The sequence below is a fragment of the Gallinula chloropus genome (assembly GCF_964237585.1).
Source record: "Gallinula chloropus genome assembly, chromosome: 19".
Lineage (NCBI taxonomy): Eukaryota > Metazoa > Chordata > Aves > Gruiformes > Rallidae > Gallinula > Gallinula chloropus.
The window spans coordinates 9,657,694-9,672,974 of NC_140104.1; the positions used below are offsets into that span (position 1 = coordinate 9,657,694).

Below are 15,281 nucleotides of genomic sequence, written 5' to 3' on the forward strand. Positions count from 1 at the left end.
TACAGGTTCCCTTCTACATCTCTTTAAGTTTGAAGCTGCCTAAACGATATCTCTGAGGCATGCCTACAAGTTTAAGGGGGTGCACCCAAGATCTATTCTCCCAAACTTCCTAGGGGACAGATTCAAATTTGTGAACTCCACCTCGAACCCAAGCAATGGAGGGCAAATGCCTGTCGTGATCTTTGTCTGACTCGGGCTGGCTCTGGGCACGCTCTGGCTTGGGGTTTGAAGAAGGTGGCTCAGGCTGCTGCACAGACATAGTCCTGCGGAGGTGGTTTCTCTTGCGCAAGAACTCGGGCTGGGAGTGGAGCCCAAAGCTGCCTTTCCTCAGGATCATCCGAGAGTTGTTCTTTTTGGGTCGTGAGTGGAGACTGAACTCCAGCGAGGCCAAGTGAGCTGCATAACCTTCACTGAGGAACTGAAAGAGGAAGGAAGGAAAGGGAGTGGCAAATTACTGCTGCCTCAACCTATGAGGCATCATTCCTCTCTGAGGAATCAAGTTCCTATCTTTTGCATCCCACGTTGGGTACCTACAGAGTACAAATACTCCTCAGACTTTTCTTCCCAGCAAACTGTTCCATCTTGTCACTCAGCAACGTGATCCATGCACTTGCAGATACAACCTATGACTGCTTGATTCTCTTTATTAGTCACCCCACCAGAAAATGCCTCATCTGAAATCAAAACTGCCCTTCTCTCTCTGAAACAGTCTCCACTCAATCTTTTTTGTGTGTGTGTTTGAGTATGCATCCACATGCATGCATTTCCTTGTTTCCCCTAGGATTTCGTGACTGAGTAGGAAGACTGACTTACCTGACACTGTGCCTGGTATTTCTTTGTTGATCGTCCAACTATGTAGATCTGGGATGGCGACAGAGCCAGGACATTGTACACAGAAATATCCTTCATGGAACCGTAGGCAGCACAGATTTTGATGTGGCACTGAAACAAATGACTTCCAAAGTGAATGTTCTGTAGAACACCATGCTACAAGATGGGCACTTGTTTTGCAGTGAAGCAGCAGATGAGTTCATTGTTAGCCACCTCATCCCATCAACCACAGAAAGCTACATTTGCCTGCATGCATGCCAGTAAGAACTACAGATATGCACACAGGAAAGAACAGGTAGTTCATTCATTTATCTGACATACAGGGAGACCCATTCAGATGTTTTATCAGCCTTCCTTGCTCTTTAAAAAGTGAGAAAACAGGAATGGCAAAAAGACTTTGTGATGAAAGGTGAGATTTATTGTACGAAGGAAGGGAGATCTCTAACTTCACTCTATGAGATACTCTGGAAATAGGTTTTAAGGTTATAAACATGTTTCTAGTACCTCTTGCATGAGATTCCGGAGAAAAATGGTCTTTTGTCGCAGTGGGTCATGAACAAGTCCATCTGAGAAGAAGATCATGCCTTGTGGGAAGTTGTGTTGAGACAGCCATGAAACCACACGCTGCTTTTGCATATCTGGACGGCCAGTGATGTAAATAATCAGATACCCCAGGTCCTGCCAATGTCTGGAAGGAACAGCAGGTAAATTATGTAGGTGAAGAAAGAGAAACAATATCCACAGGGCAGGTCAGTGTTTCTTTGCTCAGCATAGACCAGTTAGAAGTCGTATGTTATCCTTCACCAAGTGACAAGCCTGACTCACTCCCCACTTCTATTGAGAAATTAAGTAGTAATGTCTACATCTTGAGGGAGACTGAGGGAAGCAAGAGATATTGTTATACAGTATGTTATATAAAATATGAGAGCTATTTAGAAATGTGTTTACACCTTGCTACACATCTTGCCATTTCAGCTGTAAAGGAGTGAAAACCCTCAACACCTGACATCCCTCCATTCCCATGCAAGTTCCAAAATGAGAGCTATTATTTCCCCATCCAGCACAACATTAACAGACTTGCAAGAATGGATTAAAAGACCTTTTCATTTTTTTCCTAAAAAAAGCATCTCTTGATTCATGACACTTGGTATTTTCTGAAGTAGGTCTTTATTTGATGTCACTGAAACACATTCTTTGCTAATCACAGTAGCCCATGGAATTGTTATTATTTCACTGCAGACACTGTAAGGCCACATTCCCTAAAAGCAACTTTTAATCATTAAACTATTTTTAAACAACAAATTTCCAAGTAAACCATGGCATTCTAAGATTCCTCTGCAGATCAGGCAGACCTGATGTCCAAGCAAATATTAGGAATCCATCAGCAAAGAATTCTGACTTTTAAAGATTTGGTGTTAATTCAGTAAAAAAAACCACCACAACCAGCCCCAAACAAAACCCTGGTCTGCCCTCTTCCTTCCTATTGTGTTTCAACAGGAAAGTTGGAGATTTAAGAAGTAATGTGTGCAAACCTCACTTACCTGACAACATCAACAGCTCCAGCTCGGACTTTGGGGTCACTTCCCATAATTGAAACACTTGCTGCAAATGAACCATCAATGCTGAACACAACACATTCCATTCCTCGGGGAAGTACAGTCAGGTAACTGGCAGCACTGCTCTGGTCTCCTCTGGAGGGTCAAAGCAAGAAGTAAATTTAAAAAGCAAAGCGTTGGGATGTATTTTCTGTGTGTTCTAGTTAAGACCTGAAGTCAGATCTGTGTGGATCTACAGCTTCAAAAATTGCTGTCAAACAGGGCTTCTGATTTCAGTCCTATGTGGGGCAATTAAAAGTTACACTTTGAGCTTTACAAAGAGAAAGGTGGAAGCTGATTTCTATTAAAGAAGTCACATGTGTACAAATAACTAAAATGAGAAATGCCTGTTGGCCTGGGCACCTCCAAACTGGCCAGTGAACACGATCACTGCTTCAAATCTAAGCTGACAACACAGTAATGAGACAAGGAAAGACAACTGGATGACCAAAATCTCCCACTGCATCCACTTCAATCGTACACATCTCAGTGTATTCCTGATCACAACAACCCATCACGGCTGTAGCTCCAGCTTAGGGGCTATTACCTGACCACCATTTTGATGGGATACACACCAACTCTCAGTCTCTTCTGTTTGGGTATGCTGTAGGATATCCGGCCACTGCTGTTGGATATCTCAGTGTCAAAGTACACCCACCTACCCGAAGATGGCTCAGTCATTATGAAGATATCAACCTGCAGAACCAACAAAACAGGCTAGTGTGACAGAAGGCAACACACTTCCTACTTGCAAGGCCTGCCAAGTAGATCACACATTAATATCTCCAACTATGGCTTGTACTAAAAGCTTATAAGGAAGTTTGAAAGAACTTCAAAATTCAGGAAAAACTTCCCAGAGAGTCCTCTCAACTGGAAAATGCTTCCTGACACACAAGAGTTCATTGCATTCGTCATCTAACACACTCAGCTTAGTACTGCAGGTGTCAAATGAGAGTGTAGAGCTCAGAGAATTGGCAGCGACCCTAAATTAGAGGGAAGGAAAAAAAAAGGGAAAGAAATAAATTTCTGCTTGCTTGTGCATATTACAGTTTTGCATTCTAAAGATACAAAATGGAAAAGTACACCTGGTTATTAGCAAAATGAAATGTTTCTAAAAATCATAACCTTGCTTATAAATGTAAAACCTAACCACTTCAAATTATCAATTTTTTTTTTCAAAAGGTTTCATCAATATGGTTTCCTTCAACTGAAACATTTCATCAACATTAACACAGGGTGTATGAATCACTTCCACACGACGTAGCACGTGTTAGCTATAAGCACATCAGGACATCTGAGGCAGATACCTGCCAAGCTTTCCTTCTGTACTCAATTTTTCTTGAGCTTTGGCACACGTGGTTTATGTTTAGGGTGGTGAGGCACTGGAACAGGTTGCCCAGAGAGGTGATGGATGCCCCTGGATCTCTGGCAGCGTTCAAGGCCAGGTTAGATGTGGCTTCGGGCTACGTGAGCTACTGCAGGGTGTCCCTGCCCATGGCAGGGGGTTGGAACTAGACAGGTTTTGAGTCATTGGACTTTACCTTTTCCCCTGTTAAAGCCACCATGTCCAGTGGTCCGTACATAAAGCGCCCAACCAGTACTTGAGGACCATCTTCTGCTGCAATGACATCATTAGCTCGGTGATTAGCAGTCACATTCTGAAATAAGAGCAGAAGGTGGGAAGGGTAGTGTTTGCTTTTGAAGTGAGGCTACTGCCTCACTTATGTTATTAAGAACAATGACACTGAAACAGTCTTGGACAGTGTGTCTGACAGACATCACACAAGCACCTTAGGGCACCTAGAAAAACAGACTTCATATTTCACCTGGAGCTATGTTTCCAGTAATGGTGGGTTCCTGAACAGACTTTCTAGTGAGAACACTCAAGATGATCCAGTAAGAGAGAACATTTAAGGGAATGCCAATTATCTTTCACTTCAACTGGTGCCATATCCACAAGATTATGTGTAAGGCACATGCATCTTAACTGTAATTTCTAACTAAAATAGCATCTGAAGAATGAAGAATTTTTTGAGTTCTGAATTCATATAGCAGATAAGAAAGCAGAAGAATGACCTTTCTGCTTAACTGAAACTTAAGGCCCCTCTGTTACCCAAAGAAAGAAATATTTTCTCCCAACATGTAACCACAAACCAAGAAAAAAGAAATGTCCCTACTCACTAAAATGTTTGCCTTTGGACTACATTAGCAGTTGTCAGTTCAATTATGTAAACTGATGCTTTGAGAGATCAAACTTCATCTAAACAGCTGCCAAACCCAAGGTCTGTGGCTGCCACATGGCCCAGATTCACACTTACTCTCAGTTTGACGTGTGTCCTTTTGCGCAGCCATTTTTCTCGTGGATTGGAGGGACTCAGTGTTGCTGGATCCAGGTTGTCATTTTCCTTGAAATTGACATTTTCATACCTCATCAACTGAAATTATAGTAATATTTTAATAAACAGTGCTTGGCCTGGGAAGTCCCTGGTACTTGGCAAGGAAAGGGAAAAGTACATTGATGCCCCAGCTGAATGACACTGCAGAGCCAAAAGGACAAGGAAAGCAGAAAGGGGTACAGGCCACCTGCTCACATTGATTGTGTATCTAAATAAACAGCTTCCACTCTGTTCAACAACAGTTCCCCTCAAGTACTTACCTTTTTGCATTCAGAACAGAGCTTGCACACTGTACCAGAGAAAATGGTGAAAACATTAGGATGGCATCAAGTGACAGTCGTACTGTCTGCTCATGGTCTGTAAAGTCAGTAAAGCAGCTTAAGACTACAAAAGTATTTGTTAATGTCCTTTATGGGGCAGAGATCAAATTCCTGACTGCATCTGTATTGATTTGCTTCACATATACCCAGGCAGAATGGTTCTTACCACCTTTTGCATATTACCACTGCAGTAGGGGACAGGCTCAGGATTTGGCAAGTGGCTAGTACTATCTGGAGGTAAAAGGACTGTATTTTTGAACTTGCAGAACCCTACCATGTCAGGGCAGCTGTATGTTCTTACAATGTAAGGATCACATGCTTCCTGAGAAACTTGCAGGTCCAACTCAGGTTTCAGGACACAACCCAGAGATTTCAGAATCTGTGTGTTATGTCCTGTCACAACTGAAACCATGAATCCTGTCATACTTAAATCTGGTGGTTGCACCCTGGGATCATGGATGGTGTGAGGCTACTTCATTTTGAATGAAAAATAGCTTAGTTTGTCTCTTTCACAAAGCAGCAGAAGGTCAGTTAAGTTAAACAGTTGTTTTTTCTGTACTGATGTTTTCCACCCTGGGTGCCCTATCTGGTAGAGCAGCCAAGAATAATTCTGAGAGATATCTTAGATGAAGTCCCTTGAGTAAAGTCCTGCTGCATTCAGCCTTAACTAATTGGCTTGCACCAAATCACAGTAATGCTGAGAGGTCAGTGTGTTTTTTAACAAAGTGGCACAAATTCTATTCACTGGGGGTGATACACAGGAGACAGATGCACCCTTGTGGCTTTAATGGGCCACTAGGCTTAACCTTAACTCCCAGCTGAGGCAGGATGTTCAGATTATGCTGGAACTAACCAGTCCTTTACACATATTGTGCTACAGGCACACTCCCAATGCTTGCAGGGCTTACTGAATTCTGAACACTGTAATGCACATGCAAGTCTAGGTAAAATGTAACAATGCAACTTGGTATCAATGCACAGAGATAACAAGCAGCAGAAAGAAGGAATGATTACTACCAGACAACTGGGCTCAGGGAGGCATTTGAAAGGAAGGATGGGAGAATGTTCAGATGGATTCAAGGCAAAAAACGTCCTGAGAGAGAAGACGAGATGACAAGAGCTATAAGAGAGCTGCAAAGGAGAGGACAAACACCTATGTACAGTTATCTAGTGCCCTTGAAGACTGAAAATAGGGATTTGCATCCTGTCACTTCCAGTGGAAACCTCTTCTTTACTTCAGGATGTGCATCAATTAAGATTCCTGTTCTGGAGGCTGTTCTCATTCATGGAAAACCTCTTCAGAAACTTTTGCTTTGCCTGGAGTAGGGTGATGCTGGTTATAAACAAAGATTTTTTTAAGTTAGCTTTTAAAATTCTGCATTGCTTAATGATACACTAAGGGATGCTCTGAGAGGACAGCAAGAAACTGAAGGACTCTTACAATTTTATCAATGAAAACCAGCAATCAAAAACTCTGCAAGTGGTCTGGTTACCAGCCAGCCTGTCTGCCACACACTCCACTCACAGCCTGCCATATAAAGGTGGGCTCACTGCACAGTATGACTCAGCAGCAGTTCTGGAGCAGAGGGAACTTGGTCACTGAGCTTCCAATCCCACCAGCTACCAGCTGAGCCTCCAGAGAACTATGATCTTTGACACCAGCACCAGGAGGTGGAGGGAGTTAACACCCAGAGGCCAGCTAAAAGGAGTTGTGAGAGAGACAGGCACACTGCCATCTGCCAAACTGATTTAATGAAACAAAGAAGTTAAAAAGAAGTCACTGTAAAGTTTTTTTTGTATTATCCTCTCTAAATTTGCCTGGCACCAGCTGTTTCATCCTTCACTGGATGCAAAAAAACACAGATTCTTGGGTTAATCCAAATTAAACTGCTGGTGACTGGCTTTTGGGTGAGGGTCGCTTTGGGTTCTTGGAGGGTCTCTTATCCTGCAGGTTTTACTTTAACACCACTTAATTATTTCTTTTCTTTTTGTTTTTACCTCAGGTGAGATTTCTCAGCCTCTCCACCTTCTCTAGAGGTCAGAGTACTGCATTATCCCATAGTCACTGTGAGCTGATGCCTAATTACTGACATAGTAGGAACAACACACCCATCATATGATTCAGAAGTAAATTCTGAGGAGACTGTGCACTCAATCCCTTGCAACAGTGTAGTTACAGGAGGCACCTGATTTTTTTATGGGAGCAGCACTTTAAAAATGCTGGTTTATTATCAAATGTATACTAATAACTTGGTATTTAGCAGGGAAATACATAATTAAGGCTAGTCAGAACCTACTCCTTCAAAAACAGGAGAAAATGAACGTATAATACAGGCTTGTGCTGATCTGGGACACAGGATGGGTGAGTTATGGTATGCATGACAGTGCATTGTTCCCAGTCACACAGCAGTAGAAACACCAGCCAGCAGTACTGATGGTGGGCTCATTGTCCCCTTCACCCCTCCAGCAAATCCCTGTCTGTCATTCCTACATCCAGTTTCATGTGCTGCAACCACAGTTTGCCATCTAACTGAACCCAGGATTAAAAAGTGATAACCCTTGGAAGATGCAATTCACAATCACAAAGGCATCTGCTGCAGAGAGGGTGTGGGGGGGTGGGAAACCAAAAGGAAACAGAAGATCAATGACCTGTCTTAAAATGAAGGCCACAACGTCTGTTGACTCCCAGTAGCTGGCATGGAAGAGGTGCGGCAGGGCCACAGTTGGAAAGGCTGTCAACACATCTGGGCAGTACAAGGCATAATCTATTCGTTTTGTTCCCCACCACTTTGTAGTAACTACAAAAAAACCCCAAACAAAATAGTATCACATTTCCAGAAGGTATCTTCTTAATACATCTCTTGCTGTCTTTATGTTTTAAGTTAGATATCTGAGTCTTTCGGTTTTTTAATCTTGACATTTGGTCTGTTAGTGGTACTGGTCAAACACAAAAGGACTGTTTTCACTGTCTGCATCATCACTTAAATGTCTGCAATCTAACAGTTCTACTGGGTCCAAGTTCAAGGGTGCAGAAATCACCTCAGCATGATTCCCTCAGCTTCCTGGTCCCTGGAAAATACACAGTGAAGGACTAGTACCTTTATGATTATGTTAGAGCAAGAATTGCAAATGCTTCCCAAATAGTGAATGGAATATTGATCTATGACTACAGTCCATAACAGGACAATATAATGATTTATAGCACTTTTAATTAAGGGTAATAAATCTTATCTATCTATATTTCTTCCTGCCTGAAACATGCTTCTAAACCCCTGTTGGTATGAAACCTTTTATGACTATTATTTATGAGCAGCACCTTAATATGAAACTGTTACTTCACTTCTATTACTTTATCTACTTAATTACAAACAGAAGAGGGGGCTAAATTGTGTAATTAGAATTGCATCAGCATAGGCTGTTCTCACTCTCCCCGAATTTCCAAGCAGGTAATTCTTTTCATAATAAACTTTTCCACAGAAAGGATGTGGAGGGGGGAGGGTTGTTGCTGTATCAGACAGTACATGGCACCAGGCTTCACTCACTGTTGGTGAGGTATGCTGATGGCAAGCTTTCTGTTGACCCTGAGTTTTCACTGTTTGTGCTGGCCAAGCTCAACTTTCTTGTTTTTCCTTGTGGTTGATCAGATGCATTTGGAGATCCAGGACTCTCCTGAGAGAAAGGTATGTTCAAAGAACTGTTCTCAAGGAACAGAGCACTGTGGTTGTGGATAGCATCACCTGCAGGTGACAGAAATGAGAACAATAATTTTTTTAAAAATGCAATGAACAACATGGCTTTGAAAAAAAGGCTGTGTGGTTATTTTGATTTTAATACAGAACTAAAGAGTGTTTCCCCAAATAATATCAGATTTAATGGAGCCCTGGGACTGGCTGCCCAGAGAGGCTGTGGAGTCTCCTTCTCTGGAGACATTCAAACCCGCCTGGATGTGTTCCTGTGGGATTTAGTCCAGATGATCCTGCTCTGACAGGGGGGTTGGACTAGATGATCTCTCAAGGTCCCTTCCAACTGCTACTGTTCTGTAATTCTGTGCTAGTATCAGAAAGCTTGTATGTAAGAATCCCAGGTGATTTGTTTTATCATGCAGCATGCTGGGATTTCAAAACCTCTGGAGCTGCACAGGGAGAGACTACTTAAAAGAACAACAATTCAGGAGAGCTACAGAAGCAGGCACTGTACCTAACTGGTGAGACCTTCCATCCCCAAGTGGGTATCTCTGGTACCGAGGGACACTGAATGGAGGCAGGAGGTGGAACCTTTTCTCCAGCAGTGGCTCAAGTCTGCAGGCAGAGGGGTCAGCAGAGTGAAAGAAACTGTACACTTGACTGCAGGCTGGGCGCACCTGGCACACTTGGGTGAGAAAGAGACAGAAAAAGAGACTTCAGCATCGCTGCTTTACAGTTTTCAAGGTGTCTATGCAGAAACATGGCTTGCATGAGCTGCAAACTCCAGGCCACAAGGAATTTAACTGCATTGTTTACTATTTTATATGTAAAGAACTCTTCAGTGCAAAGGAGTTGACAGAGGCATCACAATCTGAGATGCAGGCATGTAGCAGACACAAAGACCAGTCAAAGTAACAGACAGATGTAAGGAAGGGAAAAGAAGCTTAAAAATCATGTAAACACATTATTGGGAATTATAACTGTGATGCTCAACACTTCAAATATTTATCAGTAAAATGGTTTGATAGGCCCATTATGTCCAGAGGACTTAAACTGAGGTGACAGAAAGCACTGCACAGTTTCTGAAGGCACCTTATGGAAGCTAATGTGTAGAAATGAGGTTGATCACACTGCAACAGGAAAACAATGTTGATGATTCTTGTTGAAGGTGTGCAGCTCCTGAGGTTTTTAGACTGCAACTGTAAATGCAAATCTGAGAATCACTCAACTAGTAAGGCATTCCTTTGACTAAACCCACAGCACCAAAGCCTAACAGGAGATCACACGAGCCTGCTCAGGTCTGGAAAGCAGTTGGTGTAGTCACTTCTCACCACACTTCAGTTACTCTGAATCTTGACAGAGTGAGCAAAGTCTGGTCTGTATAGTACTGCATTACATCTTGCTACACCTAGTATATTAACTATAAGGAGTGACTAAATTTTTGTAAAGTATGTTTGAGAATATTATGTCTACTCCCCATGAGCTCCATGCAAGCAATACATGTTTTTCAAACCTGCTGTGATATACAATAAACACTAAATATTCTTTTAATAGAATCACTATTTCTTTTGGTGATAACCAAAACCCAGTAACATGTATGATGTTTTTCCTTAGAAGACATGTTTGGTACAGCATTGTCCCCATGCACAAGCCAAACACACCCTTAACTGGAAGGATATTAGTTTCCATGTAAGGTGTCACTGGAGTCTAATCTTAAGTGACATCTTTCACCAAAGCACCAATCATGGAATTTAAATAAACCAAAAAAACCAACAAACAAAAAAACACCACACACAAACACCCCCCCAAAACAACACAAACAAACAAAGAACAAATGCCCATAAAAAACACAACCATGCAACCACAAAATCACCCCCAAAACACCACCAAAACACTACCACACTACTTGGGTTCTCATTTTTCAGAGCAGCAGTCAAAGTATTTGTACCTATGCAAAACTACAATGAGTGAACTTGACACTGTACACCTTCCTCTGCTGCACTCACTGTCACTAAGAGCCACATCAGGAAGCACTACATTCTTGATGGTTTTACTCAGTGCTTTCCATGTCGCTGAAAGGATGCCAAAAATTCATGTTCTGGTGCTTGCTGCTATAGTTGGATGTGCAGATAAATCCTGATATGTTGATGTCACCAAGTTCTAAGCTTAAAAGATTGATGCTGAGTTGCAATAGCAGCATTGCTATAAACAGCTCAGAGTAATAATTTGTTTTGTTCTGTGGTATATGAATGTTTGTTCTATAAAGGCCACAGCACAGGTACACAATGTTTTCTCTCAAACTAGTAAGACAACCTTTTACTGTTGATAGTAAAAAAGTTCTCAAGATTCTTTCACACTCATGGGGATCAGTTTACTGCACGTGTTCTGTGCTGAACTGTCTAGAAGACCTTTAGCTTTATGTCATGAAGATGTCAATACTCAGAGCCTCTCAAGAAATACTCTGGGACAAATCTTCCAATAAGAATATACCTATGTATGATCCAGTTCTGCCAAACCCTGAACTTTTTCTTCTCTGGACATGCAGTGTGCACTGCACTTTGCACTCACTGTCTCACGCTGAGGATGGTGCAACATCTCGTAATTCTGCAGGACTTTTATCACACAAAGTAAAGAATAGGGGTGTCCTCAGGGGCATTAAGAGAAGCTTTGTGAGGGGATTGGGTTTTTTCTCCTCAAGCTCTCTTTGTAAAACATTTTAGGGTTATCAGTGGCAATTACCAGGTTTCCAGCTGCAGGATAACCAAAACCTACTTCTGATGTCTGTAGTTCGTGGATTTTCCTAGAAAGGATGGCTCTGTGAGTCAATCAGCACACCTAGTAGCAGATGAAAAGAAAGTGGGAGGTAATAAGATGGCTTGTTGAGGACAGTATTGAATCTCTTCCCTTACCCACTGTCAAATAAATAGGAGCTTCATGCCCCTTTTGTCCCTGTCCCACCATTAAGCCAGACACATGCAGAAGCTATGGCCTGTCAGATTCTTCTGTGAAGTACCTTTCCACAGTTCTCAGGTACCACTATCAAGCACCTTTTTTTCTTAACATACTCTCCAATTACAATATAAAACTTGCCCAGTTTACTGTGCTATGAAAACTCAGCCAAATCTTCTATGAATTCCAGTTAATTGCATCACAAGAGAAGAAGGGAAATACCAGCAAGGCTGCAAAGATCCAAACCTACTTTTGATTATTTTCTTCAAGCTCTATTTCGTTCTTAGTATTTCCCAGGAAAAAAAATTGGAACAGGTCACCTGTGTGAGAGCATTTAAGAACAGCAGAGATTAATTCTTTGCAAGCAAAGTAAAATTCTCTTGCAGAGCCCAACTAGTGTGAAATACATTCTGTAAGGTAAAGGATTGCACTGCATTACAATTAAAACTATTTTGGCAAGTCTATCACTTTGATGTAAGTATTTAAGGATCAAGTGCTTACAAAGTAGAGGACTAAACCAGGTATTATTCCACGAAACTAGAGCTTCCTTCCCTAGTTGGTAGTATATTGGTTTACTCTTTCTTGTTGTGCTTTTTATTAACAGTCAGAGCCAAACATAGTGGAAGTGCTTAATGTAATTACATCAGTTGCCTAATTGAAACTTCTAATACGTATTATATACAGAAAAGGTTCCTGTACAACTGTCTTCTGTATCTGCACAGAAAGAAGACCAAGAGAGCCAGGAACACAAACCAAATGGTTATGAAACTTTCCAACAATGGGAAAGCATGTTTTCTGAGTTATCAGCTGTGTTCATACTCCTCTTCCAACCTGGCAAAGGAATGTAACCTATCATGTTCCAAAGGATTTTACTTCCCACTACTGTGGTATGTAGCAGTATTAGTTGCCAACCTGATCATTAAGAACAAGTGCAAAACACTCAACCATTACAACCATCCTAAGGCTGAACAGTGCCACTCTGTGGATGGAACTAAATGCTCATGATATATTCAGAATTCTAAAACAACACTGGCATTTTCATAGGGTAGCAAGGATCTTCCAAGGATAATCAGCACACAGAGTGGAACAATCTGACAGAGACATGAATTATCAGTACTTTAGAAAACAAAAAGTGAGTCCAGACAGTGGGAGGACCACCAAAGTGTGTGCTACAGGGTCACAAGAACTAAGGGAGCGACAGAACATTTGACAGAAGAGAATTGGAAGGTAATTGACAAGGAAACAAAAAATTGGAAGGAAGTTTTGGTTTTAGCCACCCTCTGTTAGCATAAAGACAAGCAAATACTCAGAAAGTACAACATGATAGAATGCATCTGTTCTGCAGACAAAACAGACAAGCCTCTGGATATAATTTTCTTCCCTTTTATTTTAAAACCTGACACTAAAAACCCAAAGAAATAAATCATCCTAAATTTTCTCTCTCAGATTTCCAGGTAGCCTTCTACCTTTCAGTTCAGGAAAAAAGGTCACTTGACTCTTCTCATATAACTTCCAACTGTCCACATGTTAGGTTTGGGGTTTTTTTTTTTCTTCTTTTCTTGCCTTGCAGCCTTGTCCAGCAACACAGATGAGTTTCAAGCTCAAAACAGCATTATGGCCTCATATAAAATAGTCAAAATACGGTAGGTCACTTTGTTGACCTAACACCTTAAACTCCAGTAGTCCAATTTTTACCTTGTTCATGCTTTGGCTGGATTTCAGACAGGGAAAGTTATGATTAATTTGCAGAGCCTGCCCTGTTTCAGTGATCCTACTTCACAATATAAGGTTTCAGGAATCACAGAATCACAAGGTTGGAAAAGACATTGAAGGTCATTGAGTCCAACCATTCCCATCCTAAGCTAAACCAGATCCCTAAGTACCTCATCTTTTAAACACATCCAGGGAAGGTGACTCAACCACCTTTCTGGGCAGCCTCTTCCAGGAAGGCAGGTCTCACCTCTGTGAATCCAGCATTACACTTCTAAAGTGCATGTTTATGTGTCCAACAATGACTTTTAAATCTAATTGTCACACTTTTTAACACATAAATGCTTTCAGGTGCAGCACTGTGTAGCAGGGGAGACTTCCAGATCGCACAGAGAACCACACACAAAAATGGTATCACTTCAGAGCAATCCCTCTTGCAAAAAGCCACAATTCCATTAAATTTTCATGTTTCAATATATGTTCAACATTCCCTTGAAGTGAAATGCAAATTTCATCTGTGCTCATTGGGTCTGAGTGATGGGAAGGCTCACCACACACACACTCAACTGCTAACAGCCACCACTGACTATACAAAAAGGTGTGTCTATGTCTGTCCCTGGGGTACTCTTGTGCCAAACACTGCCAGTATTTTCTACTTACTGTGCAGTAACTGTCATCTGCCAAACAATATTTGTCCTTGAAGACTCTAAAAAGATACCTAATGAAACAGATGCACACTCTATTTCATAGGTCATTCCACAGTAAATGTGTCCATTGTGATGCATTAAATGGAAACCATAACATCTTTCTAGCTCAAAGAATTTGAATCCATACACACAAATTAATACTGACAGATTTTTTCCATGTGAAGTACTACCAAAATACCTTTCAACTCCCCAAACTCCCAAGCAAAAGCCCTACCATCTTCAGAGGGAAGTGTTGCTAATCTTGTAAAGAAATCCCTAAAACAGAAAGCCAAACTGCAGTGCAGTTTTCAAAGCCAGTCATCAACTATGTCATTTTTGTTCATTTCTCTGACAGCTTTTATAGAAGCAAAAAGCCTTTGTGGGAAAATATAGATGAATTCCCATTCACTTTAGTTGAGCTTTGCTTTGTGGGGTTTTTTTGCTTGAACAAAAATGAATACTGCAAATATGAGGAATGAAATGCAAAATGGAAGTTTAATTATGCTCTCTTGTAAGTCCATGAATCTTGCTAATAAAATCCTACCAGATTTCTAAAGGCTCTGAAAGACATTGGCTTGGTAAGGTTTTAATTATGGCAGGTTAAATTATTTTGTTCATATTACATTCCATTTTATTCCTGCAGTTAAATATGACTTTGAAAACTAAATCAAATGGCATTACTCAAAAGTCTGTAAGTTGAGAAGAAAAAAATTTGGAGTCCTGAATTGTCTCTTCTCACTATTGCAACTGATTTTTCTCCCCCACCTGTTTCCTATCAAGATGCTGTACTATCCAAACTTTATAAAATGCAGAGGGCAAAACATACACTGAATTTTGAAAAATAAAGAAAACTCTTTGACCAAAAAACTGGAAAAAAAAAATCAAGATGTATTTAAACCAAACAAAAGTCTTGTATGTGTCTGAACACTAGGGTCTGTTACCAGGGTGGAAAAACAGCTCACAACCAACATATGTGGGGCCAAATTCACCTGTGAAGCCAGATGTGAACAAGATGCAATGCTGAACCAAGCACAGATGTTCTTTTTTGTTTCTTTTGCAAGGACTGATCTTTGGTGAGGTTTGAGTTTCAGATGGTAGGACGTGGAATATA

The 15,281-nt window shown here is 41.2% G+C and overlaps 1 protein-coding gene across 1 annotated transcript in view; it reads right to left on the reverse strand.

Annotated features, from left to right (window-relative positions):
- The window catches only part of PITPNM3 (PITPNM family member 3), a gene marked incomplete at its 5' end in the record, with an annotated part of 68,742 nt that continues 53,461 nt past the window's right edge, over positions 1-15,281 (reverse strand). Inside the window, 10 exons of the mRNA XM_084272888.1 lie at positions 1-418; positions 814-942; positions 1,336-1,519; positions 2,373-2,522; positions 2,974-3,122; positions 3,968-4,084; positions 4,745-4,861; positions 7,792-7,940; positions 8,685-8,879; positions 9,340-9,510. Of these exons, the coding sequence (XP_084129014.1) occupies positions 110-418; positions 814-942; positions 1,336-1,519; positions 2,373-2,522; positions 2,974-3,122; positions 3,968-4,084; positions 4,745-4,861; positions 7,792-7,940; positions 8,685-8,879; positions 9,340-9,510 (1,670 nt within the window). The 3' untranslated portion in view covers positions 1-109. The remainder of the gene's footprint in view (positions 419-813; positions 943-1,335; positions 1,520-2,372; positions 2,523-2,973; positions 3,123-3,967; positions 4,085-4,744; positions 4,862-7,791; positions 7,941-8,684; positions 8,880-9,339; positions 9,511-15,281) is intronic.